This window comes from Lacerta agilis, chromosome 8 (assembly GCF_009819535.1).
Source record: "Lacerta agilis isolate rLacAgi1 chromosome 8, rLacAgi1.pri, whole genome shotgun sequence".
Taxonomy (NCBI): domain Eukaryota; kingdom Metazoa; phylum Chordata; class Lepidosauria; order Squamata; family Lacertidae; genus Lacerta; species Lacerta agilis.
In genome coordinates this window covers 11,430,962-11,457,293 of record NC_046319.1, presented here as the reverse complement: position 1 = coordinate 11,457,293, position 26,332 = coordinate 11,430,962, and the positions used below count along the sequence as shown (strand labels likewise).

The 26,332-nt window shown below is 48.3% G+C and overlaps 1 protein-coding gene across 2 annotated transcripts in view; it reads left to right on the top strand.

The window, feature by feature from the left end:
• Positions 1-26,332, top strand: part of IGSF21 (immunoglobin superfamily member 21) — a 211,873-nt gene that overhangs the window by 138,267 nt on the left and 47,274 nt on the right. For both annotated transcript variants that reach the window (XM_033159468.1, XM_033159469.1), the window contains exon 4: positions 25,627-25,745. In XM_033159468.1, the coding sequence (XP_033015359.1) occupies positions 25,627-25,745 (119 nt within the window). The remainder of the gene's footprint in view (positions 1-25,626; positions 25,746-26,332) is intronic.

The following is a 26,332-nucleotide window of genomic DNA, read 5'->3' as shown; positions in this document are numbered from 1 at the left end:
TCTAAACGAGATTGCTCATGGGTCAGATAACTCCATACCCTCCAACATTTCTCTGATGAAAATAGGGATGTCCTAAGGAAAAGGGGGACATTCCAGCATCAAATCAAAAACCGGAACGGCTTCTGTAAATCCGGGACTGTCCCTGGAAAATAGGGGCGCTTGGAGTGCCCAAGTTCAGCAGCCTCAGCTTTTGTAGCTGGAGTCAGTCCCACCCTCCCAGGACAGGTAGGAAAAGACAGGGAGCAGGTCTTCCAGGACTCACAGCCGAGATGTCTACAATGACTGGCAGTGGCTCTCCAGGGTATCAGGCAGGGGTGTTTCCCAGCCCTGCCTAGAGATGCCAGGATTGGAACCTGGGACCTTCTGCATGCAAATCAGCTGCTCTGCCACTGAGCCAAACAACAAACTTCTGCTGCTGCTGCCACCACTAAGGGATTGGGAGGTATCCAAGGCCCTGACCCTTCTGTGTCTCAGCTCAGGTGAATGCTGGAGGGAACGGCTTCTCTCTGCTAGGAACTCAGCTCATGCCCCAGGGCACCATTCCCCCATTTTTTATCACTGCCTTTTTAAAACACGAAGAGTGAGTGAGTTGGAAGTCCCAAACCACCAATTACAAACGGGAGGAAAGGATGCTGGATGGCCTAGCCTGAAGGCAGCCTTGTGCTGGAATACATTACAAGCTGGCAATTAGCCTTTTGTGTTTGCCACCCAGACATTGCCATTCTGAAGCTTTCTGGTGCTTGTGGAAACCAGGAGCAGAGGAATGACATCCGCAACACACACACACACAGAGATGCATGGCTTCTCTCAAAGAATCCTGGGAACTATAGTTTTTATGGGTACTGGGAATTAGAATCATAGTGTCATAGATTTGTAGAGTTGGAAGGGACCACCATCTCCTCCAACCCCCTGCAATTCAGGAATCTTTTGCCCAGCATGGGACTCAAACCCATGACCCTGAGATTAAGAATCTCATGCTCTACTGACTGAACTATCCCAGAACTTATAGCTTTGTGGTGGGAAAACTACAGGGAGGGTTACGGAAGGCGTCTGCTTTCAATGCATGGTGTGGATGCAAACACAGTTTTGCAAACTGGATATCCTCGTTATCGGTGTTCGCCAAAACTTAGAAGTTTAATTAATGGTCTTATCCAAAAATGAAGCAGACCCACTGGAATTAATGGGACAAAATTTCCAACATTCCTTCATTTCAGTGGGCCTACTCTGAGTAGGGTTAATACTGGATACAACCCGGTGGAAATAGGCATGCGATAAATGTCAGTGCATTTCAACAGAACGGAAACGTTTAAATCCATATCAACAAAAAGAAAATAACTCATTCTGAAACTCACCTACAGGTGGTCCCTAACACCAAGAAAACTAGTGCTAATATGCCCAGAAACCTCACCAAAATGCTGGAGAGGGTGCACCTCCATAGGCACATAACTCCACATGTGGTGGGAGTGCCCCAAAATCCAACTATTTTGGACAACAGCCATACGAGAAATATGTAAAATAATCAAGCAAGTATTAGAAATCTCCCCAGAATTGGCCCCACTAAACATCTTCCAAGATGATAATGGCCACTTACCCCACAAAGAACTCATAACCCACCTACTTTCAGCAGCCAGAAACATCATAACCAGACACTGGAGAGACCTGTCGGGAGTAAGCATGGACCAATGGTACCAAACAGTATGGGAAACAGCCTTACTCGAAAAATTAACCAATAAGCTGAAACTGACACGGGGACAAATAGAAGAAGACGCTTTCACCCCAGTATGGCTCCCCTTTATCACACACACAGCCCAACAAGACAATGACAAAAACTCACCAACAGCATACGAATCAATAAGGCTAACCTGATCCAAAACACACACACACCCCACTCACACATGAAAACAAAGACCACCACAGCCAACCACAAATGAACAACCACACCCTAGGCCAACCCCAACCTCTCTCACCACCAAAGGAACAGAAGCGAAAAGCAGAGAACCTGCACAAGCAACGCTGGCACAAAACCCCACATATATTAAGTAAAATAGAAACATCGCCACCCAACAACACCCCCACCCATCTTCCCCACCCCCTCCACCTCTTTCCCCCTTTTCTTCCTCACCCCCTCCACCTCTTCCCCCCTTTTCTTCCTAATGTCTCAAGAAATGAAACCGATTTATAAAAAAATGTTACAGGGGGGGGGGGGGGTAAGAGAGAGAGAGAGAGCCATTGCACATACTTTTGTAAATCAAGAAAATCTTTAATAAAAATACACGAATGAAAAAAACCGTGCTGTTAAAAAAATCTCCGCAGATTCAGGAAGCAACAGTTTTCTGTTGGCATGATTTCCTTTCCTGACCTCAGTCCGACGTGCAGAATTGCAGCAATTACGCCTCCCATTTCAAATGTGCAACACAAAATACCTGAAGGGCTGTCATACGGACAGACAGAGCAAGCTTGTTTCCTCCTGCTCCGGAGGGTAGGACCTGAACCAATGTATTCAGACGACTAGAAAGTGGATTCCGACTAAACATTAGGAAGAACTTTCTGGCCGTAAGAGTTGTTTGACAATGAAAGGGATTCCCTCGGAAGGTGATGTACTCTCCTTCACTGGAAGTTTTTTAACAGAGGTCAGATGGCCATCCGTCCAGAAATCCTGCTTTGTAGGGGATTGGGCTAGCTTGTCCTTGGGGGTGCCTTCCAACTCTATAAGTTTTTGATTCCTGACTCAGAGCTCCTTTGGGGAGAAATGCTTGTCCTTTCTTTAAGACCAAAGGGCCCCAAAGGAGAAGGGACGTGCCTTGTTTTGATCAGCGCAACTTCCTTCTTGGCAGATCTTTCCACACCCCTCCCAAGAAGAAAGAAAAACACAGGAGGGGGGAGAGAATTGCTTGCTCCCGTTCCTCTCTGCTGCTCACACATCTCCAAATCCGAGCCCTCTAAGCTGTCAACGGGGCCCTTATCTCCTCCAGAAGGGACTTCGCTCAGCCGCCTTCCTCTCCTCGCGGTGAACGTTGTAGAACTAAACACAATTTGCAGGCAGAACCATTTTCTGCCGGCCCAGCGCTGAGCACTTAAAAGCATCTGTAATTCTCAGCCAGCCTCACTCAAATTGTCTGAATTACCGTGGTGTGGCGTTTGTTTGCGGTAAAAAGAGTGTTTTCAGATTTCACCTTTGGGGGAAAAAATGAGAAAGGGGAGGAAAACAGCCCATTGTTGCCTTGAGGAGGTGGAGGAGGTGGAGGAGGAATACGGATTTGTCTACAAGATGTAAAAGGAGGGTGTTTTCTGAATTGATGGCATTGGGCCGTTGCTGTCAGGAAAACATACCTGTGTGTTCGTTGGCTCCTCTGGAACTTCCCATGGAGGTGTTTGCCCCCGAGTAGGTAAGAAGGATGGGAAAGCAAGAAGCTACAATAACCCTTCATTGTAGATTACCAGTTAAAAGGCAAAGGGACCCCTGCCGTTAGGTCCAGTCGCGGACGACTCTGGGGTTGCACTCTCATCTCGCTTTACTGGCCAAGGGAGCCGGCATACAGCTTCTGGGTCATGTGGCCAGCATGACTAAGCCGCTTCTGGCGAACCAGAGCAGTGCAGGGAAACATCGTTTACCTTCCCGCCAAAGCGGTACCTATTTATCTACTTGCACTTGATGTGCTTTTGAACTGCTAGGTGGGCAGGAGCTGGGGCCGAACAACGGGAGCTCACCCCGTCGCGGGGATTCGAACCGCCGACCTTCTGATCGGCAAGCCCTAGGCTCTGTGGTTTAGACCACAGCGCCACCCGCGTCCCAGTTAAGAAGAGCATAATAGCATATCCTACAAATGTCCTGATTTTCCAGGGACAGTCCTGGAATTACAGATGCCACCCCAGTTTCTGATCTGAACCCAGAATATCCTGGTTTTCCTTTTCCCTCCTCTCTATGTCTCGGAGAACAATTAAAAGTCATGTGTGTGTGTTTGTGTGTGCTGTTTCTACTGGAAATAGAATTCCCACGCCAAATGAGGGAAATGGTGAAGCTGGCATATGAAGCCCTTCCTATAATTTTGAAGGGAAAGGTCACCAATCCACTTTTTTTAAAAAAAATGATAATTGCAGTGCTTCAGTTGCTTGCAGTTTTTTTTTTTTTTAAAGGAAACTCATGGAGTGTTTATTCCTTTATTGTAAATGGAGCTGTACGCAGTCTACTCAGAGGTAAATCCCACTGTATTCATTGGAGCTTACTCCCAGGTAACTGGGTAGAAACTGCACAGCCTTATACTGCAATCCAAAGTATTTTTTATTCAGAACTAAGTGCCACTGAGTTCAATAGGATTTACCCCCCGATATGTTCCTGATCATTCTCACAGTTTCTATTATTATTATTATTATTATTATTATTATTATTATTATTATTATCCTTTTTCCCTGACAGGGACTCAAGGCAGCTTACGACTAAAAAATATTTTCACCCCATTTTTCCCTCGCACATTTGTTTTCTTTACAACCATCCTGTGAGGTAGGTACAGTGGACAGGTTTCTTTGATTCAAGGTGACAAATGTATGCCTCTGTGTGTGCAGCGAGAACAAACGCAGGAGAAGCTTCCTGGTGTAGAATTTTGTTTGTAGTCACTTAGTTGTGTCCGACTCTTCGTGACCCCATGAACCAGAGCACACCAGGCACTCCTGTCTTCCACTGCCTCCCACAGTTTGGTCAGACTCATGTTGGTAGCTTCGAGAACACTGTCCAACCATCTCGTCCTCTGTCGTCCCCTTATCCTTGTGCCCTCCATCTTTCCCAGCATCAGGGTCTTTTCCAGGGAGTCTTCTCTTCTCATGAGGTGGCCAAAGTATAGGAGCCTCAACTTCAGGATCTGTCCTTCCAGAGAGCACTCAGGGCTGATTTCCTTCAGAATGGATAGGTTTGATCTTCTTGCAGTCCATGGGACTCTCAAGAGTCTCCTCCAGCACCATAATTCAAAAGCATTCTTCGGCAATCAGCCTTCTTTATGGTCCAGCTCTCACTTCCATACATTACTACTGGGAAAACCATAGCTTTAGCTATACGGACCTTTGTCGGCCAGTTGATGTCTCTGCTTTTTAAGATGCTGTCTAGGTTTGGCATTGCTTTTCTCCCAAGAAGCAGGCGTCTTTTAATTTCGCGACTGCTGTAATAGAATGTCCCTATTTCCGTTGGAGAAATGTTTGAGGTTATGGAAGAAGATCCCTGCTGCTGGATTAGACAAATGGCCCATCTAGTCCAGCATCCTTTCCTCACAATGACCAACCAGATGGCGCTTATGGGATGCTGGCAAGCAGGACCCGAATGCAAAAAGCACTCTCCCCAGTTGCGGTTTCCAGCAACTGGTATTCAGAAGCGTGAAGGCCTCTGACCATTGAGGCACAGTGTAGCCATTCTGGCAAGTAGCTATTGATAGACTCTGTCCTCCCATGAATGTGTCCAATTCTCTTTTAAAGCCATCCAAGAATCATAGAATTGTAGAGTTGGAAGGGACCCTGAGGGTCATCCAGTCCACCCCCTGCAATGCAGGAATCTCAACGAAATCATCCGTGGCAGATGGCCGTCCAACCTCTGCTTAAAAACCTCCAGTCAGGCAGAGGAGGGGTGGTGGCTTCTGTAGTTTGACAACGCATTGTGTGAAGAGGTAATTTTTATAATCTCTCCTGAAGCTTCCAACACCCATCTTAATTGGATGTCCATGACTTCTTATGAGAGAGGGAGAAAAACATTTCTCTCTCCACGTTCCCCAGGCCATCTAACTTGTGTTTTCTCTAAATTGAGAAGTCCCCAAAACTTCAGCCTTTCCACACAGGAGAGTTCCTCCATCTTAGGGTTACCATGTTCCAAAAAGTGAAAATCTGGACACAAAAGTTGTTGAGCTCTATATAGGTGGGTTTTTGTTGTTATTGGTTGTTGTTGTTTGGGTCTTTTGTTTGTTTTTGCAAAATCGCAAAGGAAATTGAAGCTTTTGAGCTGTTATTAAGGAAAATCACCCAAAACGTCACTGCAGACATGGGTTGCCATACGCCAGATTTTCCCGGACAAGTTGTCATGATTTGCTACACAGCAGGCGAAACCCGAATGGCAACAGCCGATCAGCCAAGTGGGGAAAACTCCTGCCATGCCCCTGTCCCAACGACACACGACGGCATAGCAAGGTCAAGCGCAACAGCCCTAAAAATAGGGAGAGGTGGGCTGGTGTGTGCCCCATTGGTCTGATTAATCCCAGCATTGAGGGACCTTTCAATTGGGTGTTGTGGCTGACCAATCGTACCCACCCACAACACAGGGTATCAGTTTCCAGGTCTCACTGCAACACGTGCCCTCTTTGAGGAATGATCCGATATACTGTATTAATATATGAGGGTAAAGTGTGGATAAAAATGCATATATTGGTGAAAATATCTAACAAAGATGCATTGTGTTTGAGGGAGATTGCTTGTAAATATGTGTATATTAGGAAAAATATCCACAAGTTTTTGAATATAATTTTTTATTAAAAAAAAGAAGAAGAAGATTGCAAACTTAGGAAGCTGGTTCCCCTAGCTCAACATTGTCTACGCCGGGGGGGTCCCTAAACTAAGGCCTGGGGGCCAGATGCGGCCCAATCACCTTCTAAATCCGGCCCGTGGATGGTCCGGGAATCAGCGTGTTTTTACATGAGTAGAATGTGTCCTTTTATTTAAAATGCATCTCTGGGTTACCTGGGGGGTCTGCCTGGTGTTTTTACATGAGTAGAATGTGTCCTTTTATTTAAAATGCATCTCTGGGTAATTTGTCGGGTATAGGAATTCGTTCATATATTTTTTCCCAAAATATAGTCTTGCCCCCCACAAGGTCTGAAAAAGTTTGCTGACCCCTGGTCTACGCTAATCAGGACTGGCTCTCCAGAGTTTTAGACAGGCAGCATTTTTAGCCCTACTTGGAGATGCTGGGGTTTGAACTTGGGACCCTCTGCATGGCAACAAGACCCTCCCACCCTGAGCTGCCACCCCTAATGTAGAAATGGGGCTAGCTGAACTTAACGGCTGGGAAAATGAGAAATCTGAATTGACAGGTCCATCCACCCTGACACAACACTATGGAGCCAATTGAATTTGGCTGCTTGGTGGCGTCGGAGAGGGCAAGGCATCAGTGCTTAACTTCCTCCTTGTTGATCGCCGCAGCTGTCTGAGAAATCTTTTGTTTCCCCTGCTTGCCTGCAAAACAACACTTGCTCGCTCGCCCTCTCCCCCTGCTTTCGTCTCGCATCATCTTCTCCTTGTTCCAGAGCATGACAGCTAAGCATGGAAGGGGAGAGGGAAGCAAACTCACAGGGACAGCCATGGCTCTTGCACTGATGCTGTCCAGTGCAGGAAAAGTGTCAGGGCAGGGAGAGTGTGAAGCTGACATTGAGAGTGTGAATTGCAAGCAAACTAAGGCCTCGGAGAGGGAGCTGAGAGACAGTGTATATATATTTCTTCTCATTCTTTTGACTCCACATTATAGTTATTGAGTGCCAAGGAACAGCCTCTGCAAGAAAAATCTGATCAATACATGCAGAATTTCAAGCAACGAGATGATAGCAGCATATAAAATTATGCATTGCAAAGAGAGAAAACTTTTTCTCCCCTCATCACGCTGAGAGCTGAAGAACGTAAGAAAAGCTTGCTGGATCAGGCCAGAGGCTCAACTAGTCCAGCATCCTGTTCTCACAGTGGTCAACCAGAGGCCCCAAGGGGAAACCAAGAAGCAGAACCTGAGTGGAAGATCCCTCTCCCCTACTGTGGTTTCTAACAACTGGTACTCAGAAGCATTACTGCCTTCAACTGTGGAGCCAAAGCATAGCCATCAATAGCCTTCGAATCCTCTTTTAATGCCATCCAAGTTGGTGACCAACATTGAGTCCTATGGGAGCAAGTCCCGTAGATTAGCTATGGACACAGGTGGCGCTTGCCGATCAGAAGGTCGGCGGTTCGAATCCCTGTGATGGGGCGAGCTCCCGTTGCTCGGTCCCTGCTCCTGCCAACCTAGCCGTTTGAAAGCACGTCAAAGTGTGTCAGGGATTCGCCTTCTCCTCGCGAGGAGAGCCCGGGGGGAGGTCCTACTCATGAGGAGAGCCCGGGCGGGAGTACTCCTCGTGGGGAGAGAGGGGAAGGTGATTCTGCTAGTGGGGAGGATCAGGGTAGGGTAGGAGGTCTTGCTCAGTTACAAGGAGCCCCAGCCACTGCTGTCATCTCACTCCTCTCAAAGCCCATCGCCAGAGCTCTGTCCCGCCGAAGAGGAGGAGTCGAGGGTCAGGGGTGCTGGGCAGAGACCCAGCAACGCCAGCCAGAGGCGATCAGAGGGGGAGTTGCAGCTTCTGGCGCCAGCGCAGCATCGGGGGGGGTCAGAGGACAAAGAAGACATTGTATCAGAGTGTCAAGGCTTTGGTGCTGGGCGAGAAACAGGAGAGGAGCACTTCCGGATTCTGCAAGTGACTGAGCAGTCATGTTTTTAGCTAGCTCTGCACTGTAAATAGTTATGCGCAATAAAGTAATCTTTAGTGCAAGAGGACTCTGTCGTTACTCATGAGCAACACCGTGGTGTACCCTGACAAAGTGCAAGTAGATAAATAGGTACCACTCTGGCAGGAAGGTAAACGGCATTTCCGTGCACTGCTCTGGTTCGCCAGAAGTGGCTTAGTCATGCTGGCCACATGACCCGGAAGCTGTACACAGGCTCCCTCGGCCTATAGAGCGAGATGAGCGCCGCAACCCCAGAGTCGTCCGCAACTGGACCTAACGGTCAGGGGTCCCTTTACCTTTACATTTAAGAAGTATTTTAGAAGAACACTAGAACTTTGCACCCTCCAACATTTCTCTGATGAAAATAGGGACATCCTAAAGAAAACCTAAAGCATCCATGGCAGATGGTCATCCAACCTCTGCTTAAAAACCTCGATGGAAGGAGAGTTCACAACCTCCTGTGGGAGACCGTTCCACTGTCAAATAGCTCTTCCTGCCAGAAAGTTCTTCCTGATGTTCAGTTGGAATCTCCTTTCTTGAAACTTGAAGCCATTGGTTCGAGTCCTGCCCTCCAGAGCAGGAGGAAACAAGCTTGTTCCGTCTTCCATGTGATAATCCTTGAGATATCTGAAGATGGCTATCGACGCTCCTCTCAGCCTCCTCTTTTGAAATTAAGCTAAATGCATCTTTAACCTTTCTGGCACATCAGAGTGGTGGAATGGAAATCCTAGGGCTGGAGATGAGCTACATGTAAGAAGATAAGTGCTCCTTCACCCAGCATCCTGTTCTTTCAATGAACAACAAAATGCCTCTTCTGGAAAACAGGCAAGCGAGACCCAAATGTGGTCCTTTCCCAAGCTGTGATTACCAGCGACTATTATGCATCCAATCCACTTTCAAAGTCACCCATGGCTCTTACATTCTCCCAGTGTCTGTTTCAATACAGCTTTGCCCTCCTTCCCACCGTCACGTATATAACCGAGTCTCCGTGCCAGTATTTAGGTGGGGTGGCTGCCAGCATGCCTTTGCTTACTATATTTGGGTCAAACCGAGCAGATCATGCTCTCTCTGTTGACAGCGACCCTGAGATCCCTTCCAACCTTTCCTAATCCCACAGTGTGTTCAGTGAACCGGACGTTCTGGCAGAACATCTTGTGGGGAGAGGCATGTTTGTATCGATGAATCACCTTGATGACATCATTCCCTTCTTCCCTATCCCCTGTCCTCGCAGGACCGCTGCCCCCCCCTTCCCAGATCTCCCTTGGTAACTGGATTCCTGCTTGTCAGCTAAGTAAATATTCATGCGTGCTTTGTTTGGACTGCAGAATCATAGCTGCTGCTGTTAGAGGATCAGACCAGTTGCTCATCTGGTCCAGTATCCTGTTCTCAAGGTGGCCAGCCAGATGCTTGTGGGCAAACCCTCAAGCAGGACTCAAGCACAAGAGCCCTCTCCCCTTCTGTGGCTTCCAGCAACTGTGATTCAGAAGCATTGTTGCCTCTGACTGTGGAGACACAACACAGCCATCATGAATAGTAGCCATCAATAGCCCTCTCCTCCATGAATTTTTCTAATGCTCTTTTAAAGCCCATTGAGACTTCATGTGGCAGAGAGTTCCATAGTTTAACTCTGCGCTGTCTGATGAAATCTTTTCTTGTATCTTTCCTGAAGCTCTTAGCATTCAGCTTTGTTGGATGCCCATCAGTTCTAGCGTTATGAGAGAGGGAGAAGAACTTCTATCCATTTTCTCTATGCCATGAAATTTTTGATTAACTTCTATCTGTTACTGGGAAATTGGAAGGGGGGGTGAGACACACACCCCCCCACACACACCCTTGAGCCTTGCCTCTCCACACTACAAGAAAAAGACTAAGGTCCTCCACTGCACATTACCAAATGTAGCAATTCACTGATAAATGTATCTATGTACTGACTCAATGGGAAAACTTTAGAAATTCTTAAGAAGTCACTTTGTTGTATCAATTTTCTCAGTTCCAATGGCATTTTGGACCCAGGGATGTATAAGGGGAGAGGTTGGTGAGCCAGCCATAATTCCTGAGCTGTACAGTCATGTCCGCAGGGCCTTCCCAAGGAGTCATGACTGGTGATATCCTGCCCCAAGAGTGTCAGACAGATAACCATCTCAATCACAATGCCTACCCGCCCCATAGTGGGATGAAGCCTCGACAAGACAAAGGGGTGCATTTGACTTGACTCAGGGACCACGGAACTGTAAATGCTTTCCTTTGTACAGTGGATGCTCGGGTTGCGAACGCCATCTGTGCAGGAGAAGAAGAAGAAGAAGAAGAAGAAGAAGAAGAAGAAGAAGAAGAAGAAGAAGAAGAAGAGTTTGGATTTGATATCCCACTTTATCACTACCCGAAGGAGTCTCAAAGCAGCTAACATTCTCCTTTCCCTTCCTCCCCCACAACAAACACTTTGTGAGGTGAGTGGGGCTGAGAGACTTCAGAGAAGTGTGACTAGCCCAAGGTCACCCAGCAGCTGCATGTGGAGGAGCGGAGACGCAAACCCGGCTCCCCAGATTATGAGTCTACTGCTCTTAACCACTACACCACACTGGCTGGAGGCGCATTCGCAACCCACAGCATCCGTAACCCACAGCGCCGCGTCTGCGCACACGCGGGTTGTGATTCGGCGCTTCGGCACATGCGCAAAGTGTGATTTAGTGCTTCTCCGCATGCGCGAGTGCCGAAACCCAGAAGTAAACCATTCCTGTAGTTCTGGGTTCGGCACGGTGCGCAGCCCAAAAACACGCAACCTGAAGTGGCCGTAACCCGGCGTATGACTACTGTGATGGAGTACGTGTGAAAGACTATATTTGAGTGACAGGGGCATGCCTGGATCTCAGGATCTACCTGAGACCACACCTTTTCTGTAACATATCTATGATGCATCCTGAGATGTATTATGGGAAACTTTAAAATACTGATGTAACCATTGATTAGGGCTTCTGGCTGTTGTGTCTTTGTCGTATTTTGAAGTCTTTTTGCAACAATGAAGTTCAGGCCTACAGGCCGCTGTTTTGCTTTTATCTCCTGGCTGAAGTTCCTTGCTTGTGACCCCCGACCTGAACCTATGGGAGCCAAGGTTAGGCAAATGTGGGGTGCTCCAATGACTCCTTTATACATATCATATAACCTATTATTTAATCACCCTCATCATCACCGAAAGTCCGTTCTGGCATCTTTCAGCTGGGTGCCATCGCCACTTTAAGAGAACGAGGAAGGTGCTCAGGGTGAGTTCCAGCACCTCTTTTTCTAGAAAAATAGCACTGATAATAATCATCATAATAAATTTTGTAACGGTATGCAGAACTCTACACTAGGTCAAACTTCAGGCAGGCACCCTGCCAAGGGTTTAAAGGACCAGCCGTAGAGTCCTAAGTCAGCCGTCCAGATTGGCAGGAAAGTCTTCCCTAGCGAGAAAGATATGCTTGGAGTGAACAGGCGGAGACAGGGCACTTAGTTCTGGTCAGTGCAGATGGTTTCTGTGCTGCAAGCGAAGGATCGCTGCTAAGCAGCTGCTGCTTTCCTTTGGGGGTGAAAAATGGGCCATGTTAGCAAACGGTCCTCTCTGTTTCTGCTGGAACTGAACAAGTGGGTTGTCCTCTTTTAGAGATGGAAGGAGGGGCACCTCTGATTTAGTGAAAACTGGCTCTTTCCAAGGTTTATAGAGGATGCTAAGATACAGGGGTGCTGTGCTTGGCTTTATTCGCCTCATCTTCTGCCCCCCACTCCCTTTTAACTCTTGATGGCTACCCCACTTTGTGGGTGCCTGGTGTGGGCCTGTGACTTCACGAGGAGCCCCCCCCCATGGGACCTGTCGCAGCCTCCAGAAAGCCTGACAAGGCCCATCATATCTTCCAGAAGTCCTGACGGGGCCCAGTTTCCAGCTTCCTCCTCCTTTATAGACTCAGTGTTGCCCTTGTAGAACTCAGCAGGGAAGAGGAGGAAGATGGGGACAAAACTAGATTGGGTTGTCAGTGGTTCTGGTTCTACCTTCTCTTGGGCTTCCTGCCTTCTGCCCTGGTGGTGCCAGTTGGCATCAACAGTCACTGAGGATGCTGTGCCCACAAAATCACGCGGTCACCCCACCTCAGTTAGCCCTGGCAGAATGAGCCAGAGTTTCTCCGGCTCTGTGAAAGTCAGCCTAAATATTCATCTATACGATTCTTAATGCAAATTAGTGTCTTGGGTTTGTGTTCAGAGTCTTTTGAAGACCCCAAAACACCCTGAGCTCAGGAAATCTCAGGAGAGTGATCAGAGAATTCTCTAACATATAGAAGGTTATAAAATTTCCCCCCAGGCACACACTACAGCCTGTTTTCCTCCTCCTCAAACTCCCAGATGTCCATTAAAAAAACCCTTTTAAAATTTGGAACATAGGAAGTTGCCTTATACCAAGTCTGAATCTCCTTTCTTGTAGCCGGAAGCCTTTGGTTTGGGTCCTGCCCTCCAGAACAGGAGAAGACAAGCTTGCTCACTCTTTCATGTGACAGCCCTTTAGATCAGAGCTTTCCAAACTGTGTGTCGCGACATGTTAGTGTGTCAGCTACAGTGTGTAGGTGTGTCACATGAACGCTCCCTGCGCTCCTCCAGGGGCTGGAATGGGTTAGTCTAACCTCTGGTTTGCTAGTAAAACTCAATTACTGTGTCGTGAAAGGATGCATGTCTAAAAAGTGTGCCAGCAACTTGAATTGTTCAGAAAGCTCTGCTTTAGATATGTGAAGATTACTATCTAAGGTCTGAAGATTACTATCTATGGTCTGAAGCTCAACATCAAAAAAACTAAGATCATGGCCAATGGTCCCATCACCTCCTGGCAAATAGAAGGGGAAGAAATGGAGGCAGTGAGAGATTTCACTTTCTTGGGTTCCACTGCAGATGGTGACAGCAGTCACGAAACTAGAAGACGCCTGCTTCTTGGGAGAAAAGCAATGACAAACCTAGACAGCATCTTAAAAAGCAAAGACATCACCTTGCCGACAAAGGTCCATATAGTTAAAGCTATGGTTTTCCCAGTAGTAATGTATGGAAGTGAGAGCTGGACCATCAAGAAGGCTGATCGCTGAAGAATTGATGCTTTTGGATTATGGTGCTGGAGGAGACTCTTGAGAGTCCCATGGACTGCAAGAAGGTCAAACCTATCCATTCTCAAGGAAATCGGCCCTGAGTGTTCACTAGAAGGACAGATCCTGAAGTTGAGGCTCCAGTACTTTGGCCACCTCATGAGAAGAGAAGACTCCCTGGAAAAGACCCTGATGTTGGGAAAGATGGAGGGCACAAGGAGAAGGGGACGACAGAGGATGAGATGGTTGGACAGTGTTCTTGAAGCTACTAACATGAGTTTGGCCAAACTTTGGGAGGCAGTGAAGGATAGGCGTGCCTGGCGTGCTCTGGTCCATGGGGTCACGAAGAGTCGGACACGACTGAATGACTGAACAACAACAATCTAAGTTCCTCTTTTCCAGGCTAAAGCTATCCGACTCCTTCCACAGTTCCAGACCCTTGATCATCTTGGTCGCCCTCCTCCAGCTTGTTAGGTTCCAGAGTGCATGCCCAACTGTGGATCATACCACTAACCTTCTGCATGTAAAGCAGGTGCTCTATCACTTGAGCTACAGTCCTTCCTACTTCCAGGTGCAGTGAAGAGATGAAATGGAGAAGAGAAGGATGCCTTTTTTGGTCTTCATTGGATCCCAATGTCTTCCTCCATAGGATGCTCCTAGGACAAGGTTTTCTAAGAATCAGTTTTCAAAAAACATAACAACAGCCAGATGGTCCCTTAGCAAGGACATGGAAGTTCTGTCCAACTACAGTTGGACTGAGAGCCCTTGTTGCTTGAGTGCCAGTTCTGTCTCTCAAAGAGCCCACCCATAAGTGTTCTAAAAGGATCTAAGCAGGCAGATTCCTCAAGACAGGGCTGGGAATCTGAATGTGGCCTTCCAAACCCGTCCATCTGGTCCTCTCCTCTGGACACTTCATATCCTCCCTGAGTCTTTCTGTGTTGCGGGAATATGTCATTGAACTTTGATGGTGCTTCTTGCATCCCCGGATGGAGCATTTGAGTGGATAGAGTGGGATGTTCAGAAGTAGCATTTCCATCCATTGTCGCTGGCCCCCCACCATTGCCTCTGGCATGTGGTCATTAAGTTATTGTAGTGGATGAGTTTTGTGAGCATACAGACAAGTGGTATTTAGAAGAATTCCCTGTGGGGTCACCTGTAGGCATCACAGGACTCTAATTACACCCCTTCCCGTGGATCTTCCATCTCATCCGTCTTCCCCCTTCACTGCTCATCATTTCCCCTTTTCACTCGTTTCTAAGAAATGGTGAATAACTTCCCCTCTTCCTTTTTGAGTGCTCAGGTAATTAAGGGCGGGAACAGATGGCAACAGCTTTAACAGGAAAGTGGCGTGCCCATTAAAATAAGCTACCGGTTGACAGTTCCCTTTAAGGGTGCCGGGGGAGGGGCAGGGTGCTAATTTGAACAAACTGCTGGTGAAAAGTCCTTCCCGGCTGATCTCAAGACATCAAGAGCTACGTAGGCACCAGCTTGTCCTGTGTGCAATACACCATCTTTGGTTTAGTAATTAAATCAAATCATCGTCTTTCTATCACATTGAAGTGGTTGAATTGAAAACCAAGGGCTGGAGATGGATTATTCATTATGGAATATTATTGTAGAATAAAGTGTAATGTCGTGATCTGAGTGCTGGACTAGGACCTGGGAGAGACTCGGGTTCGAATCTCTCACTCAGCCATGAAGCTCACTGGGTTGCCTTGGGGCAGCTGAACCTGATTCTCTAGATCTATTTCATTCAGGGTGTGAGGCCCAGTTTTGGCACCGAAACTGCTTTGGTTGTCCTGTGTGCTGACCTCTGTTGAGAGGGAGACAAGGGAAATGTGTTCCTGTTAAGACTAATCAGTTGCTCTGCAGATTTCAGTACCGTCGACCATCGTATCATTCTGGAGCAGCTGACTGAATTAGGGGTGTGAGTGGCAACATTTTGTGGTACTTCCGGTCCTACTTGGATGGATGTTTTCACAGGTTGATGCTTGGAGCGTGTTCTTCGGCCCTGTGGATCCTACAATATGGGATTCCTCAGAGATCAATTTTATCCCCTATGCTGTTTAACATCTTCATGAAACCACCGAGTGGGGTTATCCAGAGTTTTTGGAGTACGTAGTCAGCAATATGCTGATGACACACAGCTCTACTTCTCTTTTACATCTGCCGGTGTGGCATTGGATGTGCTGGACTGTGTTGTGTTGTCTTGCCTTGCTAACGGACTGGATGAGAGCCAACAAGCTCAATCCAGATAAGGCTGAGTCACTCCCCAAGGATGCTCTCCGCAGGGTTGTTCACCTGGCACCTTCATATACACTTTAGGGACCAGGCAAAAGCTTTCCCCTGCAACCAGGTCTTTGACTAACATCCTATACCCTTTTAAACATGTTTGTGGAAGAGGGTTTGAGGGATCACTGGTTTGTCTGGTTATTTTTCTTGATTTTATTATAGATTTTGTCTTTTTATCTCGTATTTTTACGATGTGAGCCACCCTGAGATCAACCGATGAAGGGTGGTTATACAAATTTAATAATGAAATATCCATTGCAGGGCTGCTGTTAGGAGACACACGGAGAGCCCAACGTAGCTGGGACATTGTTTCTTTCCCCTGTGTGCCATCTTTTCACGTAAGTGGCAGCAACACTCTCTTAAACACCCAGGTTTCTTTTACTGGGAGGAGAGGAAGTGCAGTTCAGCCATCCAAGAGGAAGCTTTAAACTGGAAATTGTTTTGCGGTGGTTGAAGTCTCCCCACCCCAATTTCGGATTTATGGACACACAATGTAGTCTCTCCCTCCCTCCCTCCCTCCCTCTCTCTTTCTCTCTCCCCCTGCCTTTCCTTGGCATGCTGCGTTGATAACGTATGCTCCCGGATCTCATTAAGCACACTCAGCTCGGCTTACCCACAAAAAACTCCCAGCCCAAGTTGCTGCGAGAAAATCCATTCCCCCCTCGGTGCCATTGAGATAAACTATGCTTGGCTCTCCGCTAACGAAACGTCGGCAGAATAAACGTAGCTCTGGGCAGGGTTCCTTTGCCACGGCTGTTTTCCCTTTTAAGGTGAAGATGTTGCTCTATAAACAAATCAAGTCCACACAAAAAAAAGAAAATCAAAGCTTCAGAGAACTATTAGGAGAAAAAGGAGATAAGAGTGCAATGTTAGCAAACTTCTTTCTTCGCCACCCTAAGGCCTAGATTCCTACTCTGACACAGGGAGAGGGGGGGAGAGAGAGGTTGTTAGGCCAGCGCGGCACAATGGCCAAAGGCGTTCCCAATTTCATTTGTTCATTGCATTTATATCCCACTTTCTCCATACCCTGCGAGTGTCCCAATTTTCCAGGGACAGTCCCGGAAATGCAGAAGCCATCCCAGTTTCTGATTTGATCCTGGAACATCCTGGTTTTCCTTTTTCCTCCCCTGCACATCTCGGAAAACAATTAAAAGTGGGGTGTGTATAAATTGAGACTTAGCCTGTCTGTTGTTGTTGTTCAGTCGTTCAGTCGTGTCCGACTCTTCGTGACCCCATGGACCAGAGCACGCCAGGCACGCCTATCCTTCACTGCCTCCTGCAGTTTGGCCAAACTCATGTTAGTAGCTTCGAGAACACTGTCCAACCATCTCATCCTCTGTCGTCCCCTTCTTTCCCAACATCAGGGTCTTTTCCAGGGAGTCTTCCCTTCTCATGAGGTAGCCAAAGTACTGGAGCCTCAACTTCAGGATCTTAGGGTTACCATGTTTCAAAAAGTGAAAATCTGGACACAAAAGTTGTTGAGCTCTATATAGGTGGATGAAGTCTCGACAAGTACTGGAGCCTCAACTTCAGGATCTGTCCTTCTAGTGAGCACTCAGGGCTGATTTCTTTAAGAATGGATAGGTTTGATCTTCTTGCAGTCCATGGGACTCTCAAGAGTCTCCTCCAGCACCACAATTCAAAAGCATCAATTCTTCGGTGATCAGCCTTCTTTATGGTCCAGCTCTCACTTCCGTACATTACTACTGGGAAAAGCATAGCTTTAACTATACGGACCTTAAAGCCTGTCTACTCATAGGTAATTCCCTCTGTATTCAATGGAGCTTGCTCCCAAGTAACTGGGTAAAGGCTGTGCAGCCTTACACTACCATCTGAAGTGTTTTTCCTCAGAGCCAAGTCCCCACTGTCTAGTCGTGGAAGAAACCAGAGGGAACGGCAACAAAAAGTTACAGAATGAAGTGCTTCTGTGTGGTTGCTGGTGGAAGGCAGAGATCTCCCTTCACAAGCCACGCTTCTGCAGGAAAGCCACTTAGAAAGAAGCACCCATGCCCCACAGGATCGGGGATTAGCCAAACTATGAATCTCGCACGTAGGAGGCAGTGATGGCCCCCAATCTAGAGGGCCTTAAAAGATGATTAGACAAATTCGTGGAGGAGGAGAGGGCTGTTGATGGCTCCCAGCCAGGATTGCTATGCTCTACCTCCACAGCTGGAGGCAGCAATGCTTCTGAATACCAGTTGCTGGAAGCCACAAAAGGTGAGAGGGCTCTTGTGCTCATGTTCTGCTTGCGGGGTTTCCCACAGGCATCTGGTTAGCCACTGTGAGAACAGGATGCTAGACAAGATGGATCATTGGCCTGATCCAGCAGCCTCTTACGGACCGATTCAGGCCCTGCAATAATAATCTGAGGTCCTTCTTTGTGTGCCTCCTCTGCGAAAGGTGCAGAGCATGAGAACAGGCCTTTTCTGTGGTGGCCCCCCACTTGCGGAATGCACTCCCCAGGGAGGCTTGCCTAGCTCCTTTGTTGCATATCTTTAAGTGTCAGGCAAAAACAATCCTCTTCTCCCAGGCCTTGGTCCAATTAAACAATCTATGGCTTTTTAAATGTGTCTGGGGAAAGGGGGTATGTTTATTTCACTGTTACATTATGGATAGCTCAGTTGGTTAGAGGATGGTGCTGCTAACACCAAGGTCTCAGGTTCGATCCCTGCATGAGACAGCTGCATATTACTGCATTGCAGGGGGTTGGACTAGATCAGGCATAGGCAAACTCGGCCCTCCAGATGTTTGGGACTATGATTCCCATCATCCCTGACCACTGGTCCTGTTAGCTGGGGATGATGGGAATTGTAGTCCCAAACATCTGGAGGGCCGGAGTTTGCCTATGCCTGGACTAGATGATCCTCAGCCTCACATCCAACCCTACAGTTCTATGATTGTGCTATGTATTTTGTGTTTTTGTGCTGTAAACCAGGAGTCGGCAACGTGCGGCCCATGGGTTGGATGCGGCCCATGAAGACTATTTTACCGGCCCATGAGCCACCCCTGAACTGAGCCGTCCGCTCAACGAGTGTCCCCCCCCCAGTTGCGCTAAACCAGCACAGCACGGGGACTCGCCGAGTGGCACCGGAAATTGTGTCTGCACACGCGCAGATACTGAAAATTACATCTGCGCATGTTCAGACGCTGAAAATCGCTGCTGCACAGGCATGATTTTTGGCGTCTAGGCATGTGCAGAAGCAATTTCCGGTGTCGCACTGCGCCATTCCAACCCACGGACAATCTCCGTGGGAGTGATCTGGCCCATGACCCCTAAACCTTGCAGACCCCTGCTGTAAACTGCCCTGGGGTCTTTGGAAAATGGCAGTATATAAATTTAATAAACGGCAATGCATAATTATTAGTATGGGCCCCCTTTGGCCTGATCCAGCCCCACTGGGCTCTCCTGGTGTTCTTCTGCAATGAAAGCCATTGCAGCATGGTGGCAACTCGCTCCCCTCAGGAGAGATAAGGTTGCCTTGAAATGTTGGAACGGAGTCGAGCAGAAGCCCCTTGGTGCACAGCCGGCAGGAACCTGTCCTCCATCCCAACGGGTCACTGGAACTCTGCCACCGATGCAACGAGGTGTTAGTAATGAACTGTGCAGCGCAGCTAATTATAACAACATTAGCTCGGGAGTGCCATAATTGCCAGCCAAGAGCTCCTTCGCTTCGGAGATTGGGGCATGTTGCCTGTTTGTTTGTTTTTAGCAGGATGTGACCCTGCGTGTCATTTCCCTCCTCCGTGATGAGGGTCTTTACCCCCCCCCCCGCTCCTCCCCCTCCCCAAATTGCCAACCTTTCCAGCATGTTGAATCCAAGTGGCTCATCTTGTCCAATCTGCGTTTCTTATTCGACCATCCTTTGATCTCCCCCATCTCTGGATGTGTTCATCCCACGGAATGATTTTATGATTGCATCCGTCTTGGAAGCCGAGAGGAGAAGGGGATGGGGTGGTAGTGCTTGTGGTTGGAAGCTCTTAATGGCTTTTTTAAAGGCTTTGGGGGGGGGGACAGTTCAACACCCACTAAATGGAGCAATAAAGCCTTCTCGGCTCTGCAACGAGACATGCTCCGATTCCGGCAAACCGGCTCCCCTCTTCCTGCCTTCCTCCCCCAGAATCTCATCTCCGCCTTCATCTGGTGGATTAATTGGCCACGGCCAGAGATGCCTGGATCAACCCAACATATTTAAATCAGATACAGTGGCTGATTTGCATCCCATGGAGCTGGGAGCAGGGACCGAAAAAACGCCAGCTGTTTTGAAAGCCTTACAGGCCTTGCCAAAGAGAAGGGGAAGGGGGAAACAGGAGTGGCATTGTAGCTGCAAAAGGCTTGAGATTCATGAAGGTGAACCAGCTTGCCTGGTGTGGCTGTTGAATGAGGTGCTGTGATGTCACGAAATGTGCTTGCGGACATTCTGGCTGCTTGGAGAGAGAATGCCAAGGCAGCCTGTGACGACAAATGCATTTTTTCTGTAACATACATAGAATCATAGAATCAAAGCGTTGCGATTTTTCCAGCCACTTTGGGAGAATTGGCTTGGGCCAGTTTGCTGTGAAAAGCAGACGGAACGAAATTCTCTAGCCCATCCTCAGCCGTGGCTCAAATTCAAAGGAGTAACTTTCAAAGTAGCTTAAGTAACACACACCACCCACGGCTCTGATTTTGCAAGGCTAACTTAGAGTGGGCGGGGGTGTGTGTGTGCAGGAGGCTGTCTAGCGACGGGTGTTGCTTTGATCTGACAACTTATTGAGATCAGACTTCCAAAGGGAGAAAGAGAGAAAGGCTGCAGCTCAGTAGGAAAGCATATGATTTGCATGAAGAACACTTGAAATTTCAATCACTGGTAGTGCCTCTTCAGTGAAAGGCTTATTGGGGGATGAGGACACCTCCCCACTTTGCCTTGGATCCTCGGATGTTGTTGGACTTCCACCTCCATCATCCCCAACCAGCTTAAGCAATCATACAGGGATGGCGGCAGTTGCAACTCAATAATAGCTAGGGCACCGAAGCTGGAAGGATAGACAATTTCCAATGTCCGGGAGCCGACAAGGAGAACAGGTCGTTCACAAATCAGTGAGAGACAGTGCAACACCGGCTAACACAGTTTGTTTCTTTATTAAGGAAGCAGGACAGAGAACACATTGAGATGTCTAAGGGTTGCTCCTGTCTAGATGAAGCAGTTGCCCGGACTGGCTTGTAGCTCCTCCTTCACTCCCTACTCCTCTGTGTCAAGCTCTTCCCTCTGTCTACGGCAAGCCCCAAGGGACCCCCTCTGTTTCTGCCTGGCTTTCTGCTCAGTAACATGCAATAGGTGCCTTTTTCTGGGAGTGAGGGGGGACTTGCAGGCTGTCAGCAGAGAAGCTGTTGGTGTGGCTCTGTGGTGGAGCTGCCAAGTCTGATTCTTGTCTCTGCCCTGAGCTGGGGCACCAGTCTGTTTCCTCCTCTTCAGCATCCTCCAAGCCTCCCCTCCTTTGGGGTGTGACCAGTTCCCCACCACCAGGAGCCAGGATCCAAATACTCTCCCTCTCTGCTTTCCCAGGGAGGACCTTGGTCAGGTGGTTTCCACCACTCCTCTTCATCCAGCCAGTCCCTGACATCAGACTAGATGGACTTGGTCATTTGGCTTAGTTTGAGGTCGACTCTTCAGGAAGGGCAAAGCTCCCCTGACCTGACTCACAACCCATGGGGAAACCTGTGACCTTCCAAACAATCAGCCTCAGCCAGCATCACCAGTGGTGGTGGTGGTGGTGGAGGAGAGTTGTAGATGAAGAACATCAAGAGTTAGAGGGCACAGGTTCCCCATCCCTAAATTAAATAAAAACAGAGTCGTGAGAGGGGCAGAAGAGGCAAGTGATGGTCTGGTTCAGGGATGGGGAGCCTGTGGCCTTCCAGAAGTAGCTGGACTCCTTGACTTCCATCAGTCAGTGTGGTCAACACTTGGCGATGATGGGAGTCAGAATCTAACAGCTTCCACAAGGCCACAGTTCTCCATCCCTGCATTGGAAGAAGGTAGAGCCAAGATGGTGCAGCTGGAGGCAGTAAAGCCAAGAGAGTCTAGTTCAGGTATGGGGATCTTGTGGCCTTCCAGGTGTTACTGGAGTCCAACTCCCATCAGACCCAGCCAACATGGAGAAAGATCAGGGATGATGGAAGTTGAAGTCCACCAACATCTAAATACCCGCAGGTTCTCAATCTCAGCATTAAAATAGACAAGTGCTATGATGGAAGCTGCTAGGGGGGATGAGAGCAAGTGATGGTCTGGTTCAGGGATAAGGAACCTGTGCCTCCCTAATTGTCACTGGACTCCGACACTCACCAGACTCAACCAGCATGGTCAACAATTAGTGATACTGATGGGAATTGTGGTCCAATGACGTTTGAGAGGGCACAGGTTCCCATTTTTAAAAGTCTGAGGTCTCCAGTGCCAAAGCTGGCCTGTTCACAAAGGCCTGGTGGACTAATGGAATGGGAGTGGGGAGGGAGGGAGGGAGAGAGAAGTATTGAATCTTGAGCTCCAAAACTTTTCAGCTGAAACTCTGTTCCCCCACAAAAGCTAGGTGGTTGGTTGTTGTTGGTTGGTCCCACCATGGTGAGCATCAGTCCCCATGCCTGATCCAGCAGTGGCCTTGGTTCCTCCACCTCTTCCCCCTGTGTCTCTTCTCCCCTCCTTCCAATAACACAATTACTTACCCTTCTGAAGTGCTGTCAGTGTTGGTAAACTCCAGCTGCTAAACTGCATTACACAGATCTCTCCTTAAAACCTTCTGCAGTTTATTAATAGTTTATTGATCCCTGAGCCCCATCGCCAGTGAAAAAAAGAAGCCTCGTTCCAGCCCCCCCTGACATATCTCTCTCTCCCCCTCCCTCGGTTATCTGAATACTGACTACTAACCAGACAGCCAATCGATGGTACTCAATTCCCAGGGAAAAAAATGTTCTCCTGCCTACTTAATCCACTTTAGCAAGGAGGCAGCTCTGTGGGGAGGTAAGATTACAGGAGGGAGGCAAGAATAATGTCAAGTGAAGGCCAATGGAATTCATGGCTCAAGTTTTCAGCAGTGGCCCACACAAGGGGTGTGTGTGGAATGGCATCTCCCCTTGGGGAAGCACCCCAAAAATCCTTAAGAATGTATGATCCAGTGTGCATCAGCTGTGAAAAGGGGTTAAATCCCACGCTAGGGATTGTTAGAAAAGGATCTGCGAATGAAACTACCAGTATCATTAATGGCATTTACAAATCTATGGTGCAACCCCCGTTGGGAATATTATGTCCAGCTCTGGGTGCCTCACCTCAAAAAGGATATCGCAGAGTTGGGGGGGGTGGGATTGGAAAAGAGCATCCAAAATGATCAGGGGGGTGGAGGAAAGGTTGCAGCATTTGGGACTTTTTAGTTCAGAAATAAAAGTCAGTAAGAGGGGATGTGATAGATAGATTCATAGAGGAGAGGGCTATTAGTGGCTACTAGCCACGGTGGCTATGCTCTGCCCCTACAGCTGGAGGCAGCCATGCTTCTGAATCCCAGTTGCTGGAAAGCACAGGAGGTGGGGAGAGAGCTCTTGTGCTTGAATCTGCTTAAGGGCTTCCCAGAATGGGCATCTGGTTGGTGTGAGAGCTGGATGTTGGACTAAATGGACCATTGGCCTGATCCAGCAGGCTCTTCTCAAGTTCTTATGAAGAGTTCTGCAGATCTGATCAAAGGCCCATCTAGCCCAGCATTGTGTTTTCATGCCAACTGTGGTGTACAGTTCAAAAACACAATGGTTAAGACCTTGGATGATGGTGGACTCTCCTTCATTGTCTACACTGTCATCAGCCCTCCAGATCTTCAAGCAGGAGACATTCCCAGTCCTACCTGAGGACTGGACCTGGGGGACCTTCTGCATGCAACACAGATGCTCTACCCGGGGTCATATCCCTTCATTATCAAGGTACCGGTGCTCAGTTTCCAAGCTCTCCACCCTGGCCAACGCCTTCTCCCTCCTCTTCTTCCTTCGTAATCTCTACCAGTTCTGCCCAAGATCTTTCTGGTCTCCTTATCCCTCTCTCACCCTGTGCCAAGAAAGCCACCGGTTCCCTCTTCTTGTGAGGTTGCAATTGGAGTTCTGCATCTACCCTCCCGAAACCTCGGCCTCCCCAGTGAGCCAGCATCCTTTGATTAACTCATAATATCAGGGGCCCACCAGAAGCCCAATCCCATCAATCTGTCTTTTTCCAACCAAGGAGCCCTTCATGATTGCTGTCCGTGGAGGCTCGTTCTTTAGCTCCCGTTCCAAATTGGACTCTGCGACAAGGTAGGGACACTTTGATTTTCTGTTGCTCTCCCCCTGATGGCCTTCTCTGCCCCCCCCCCAGTACCTCTTCCCCTCCCCTCTCTTCAGACCCGTTTTTAATTTAAAGTTATGTCACATGATGAATTTAATACTGGAGCAGAGAAGTGTCAGGCGCCACAGCATCCAGGTGAAGAGAGATCAATGCTTCTCTCAGCTTAACCCCTGCTCCCAACTTCCACAGAGAATTCTCTTGCATCCAAGAGTTTGCCCTAATTTTTCTCTCTCTCTCTCTTCTGTTTGCATTCAGAAGTCTGCAAGAGAGAGGTTTTTTTTCCCTCTCTCTCTCTTTTGCAAATGTTACTTGGTGAAACAGTTGCAGGTGGAGGTGGAGATGAACAAGGGCCATGGAGGAAGAAAAGGATGTGTATCGGGGGGGGGGCGTCTTTTGTGTTGCATGCTGAAGGTCCCAGGTTCAATCCACAACAATATTTCCCTGCAGGGCTGGGAATATCTCTTGCCTGAAATCCTGGGGAGCTGCTTCCAGCCTGTGTAGATAACAGCAAACGGTTGGCTGGGGTGGAGAGCTTGAAAATTGTGCACTGATAGCTTGACAATGAAGGCAATCCAGACACCTGCCCACCCCAGGAATCATCCAATCCACTTTCTGGCTCACTGCAATAACAATATCATGAGCACAGCTCTGTCTCTCTGTCTCTGTCTCTGTCTCTGTCTCTGTCTCTCTCTCTCTCTCTCTCTCTCTCTCTCTCTCTCTCTCTCTGTGTGTGTGTGTGTGTGTGGCAAGAGCATCTCTTGTGTTCACATCCTAAGACGTTACACCGTAGAATTAGCCGTTGCTTCACTGGGGCTGTGATGCAGGCTTTTGGCTTCAACCGACTCAGGTACATTGCAGCTGCAGATCACTTCGAGTTGACTCAGATTGGTCCAGTGTGATCTGTGACTGTCAGTGAGTGTGGCATCAGGCAAGAGGGAGGAGCAGGCAGGACACAAAAATGGCCGAGACCTTCCTGACTAAGGGTGCGTCTTCCCAGGAGAAGCTAGACCTAAGCCACGTCTCTCCTTCCTGCCTGACATCTCACCATGCAGGATCAGTACCTCTGCTCAACAGCCGTTGAGGGGAGGCATTGATCCTGCAGGGTGCGGGTGCCCCTTTGCGAGCAACTCCTCCTGCTTAGCAACTGCTCCCTTGTTCTCAGAGAAGCCACGCGTGAAGGAGCAGCAACCAGCACCCCTAACGTTTAAGAGGAATTTTGAGAATTTAAATACCTCTTAAAAAAAAACAAAAAAAAAACCAGCCCTGCACCCAAGTTGTTTTGGGGATGGATCTGGGGTAGGGTGAGTGAACCCCAGGGGTGGCAGAGGGTCTCCTCCGGGGACCACAGCGCAGATCGGAAGGTCTGTGCATAGTCCTATAATTTTGCACTATTTCTTCACACCTTCGTCCTTCCCTCTTCTTTGTAATTCCAGGCTTCCTGAAGTCCGTATCTCAGACAATGGCCCCTATGAGTGCCATGTGGGGATTTACGACAGAGCAACGCGTGAGAAAGTGGTGCTAGCATCTGGAAACATCTTCCTCAACGTGATGTGTAAGTGCTGAACCCTCTCCTTAACAACTCACTAGACACACTATTTATAGGATCGTAGAACTGTAGAGTTGAGAGGGTTATCTCGTCCGCCGCCCGGCAATGCAGGAATCACAGCTTTAAGCATCCACAACAGATGTTCACCCAGCATCTGCTTAAAAACCTCCAAGGAGAGCCCACCACCTTCCATGGGAGTCCACCCCACTGTTGAACAACCCTTACGCTCCCAAAGCTCTTCCAAATATTTAGTTGTACAGTAGCCTCCCTTATTGTCATTTGAATCTACTGGTTTGGGTCCCACCCTCTGGAGCAGGAGAAAACAAGCTTGCTCCACCTTCCATGGACCAGCCCTTCAGGTGCTTGAAAATGGCTCTCCTATTACTTCTCCATTGTCTCAGGCAGAATAGAGCAATGCTATTTACTTCCCTTGATCTGGACATGAGACTTCTGTTGATTCAGACTAGAATTGCATTTGCTGTTTAGTTTAGTTCCTGCTGCCGCTGAATCACACTGTTGACTTATGTTTAGCTTGTCGTTTACGAAGAACCTGTAGATCCTTTTCGCACACACCGCTGTCAAGCCAGGGGGTT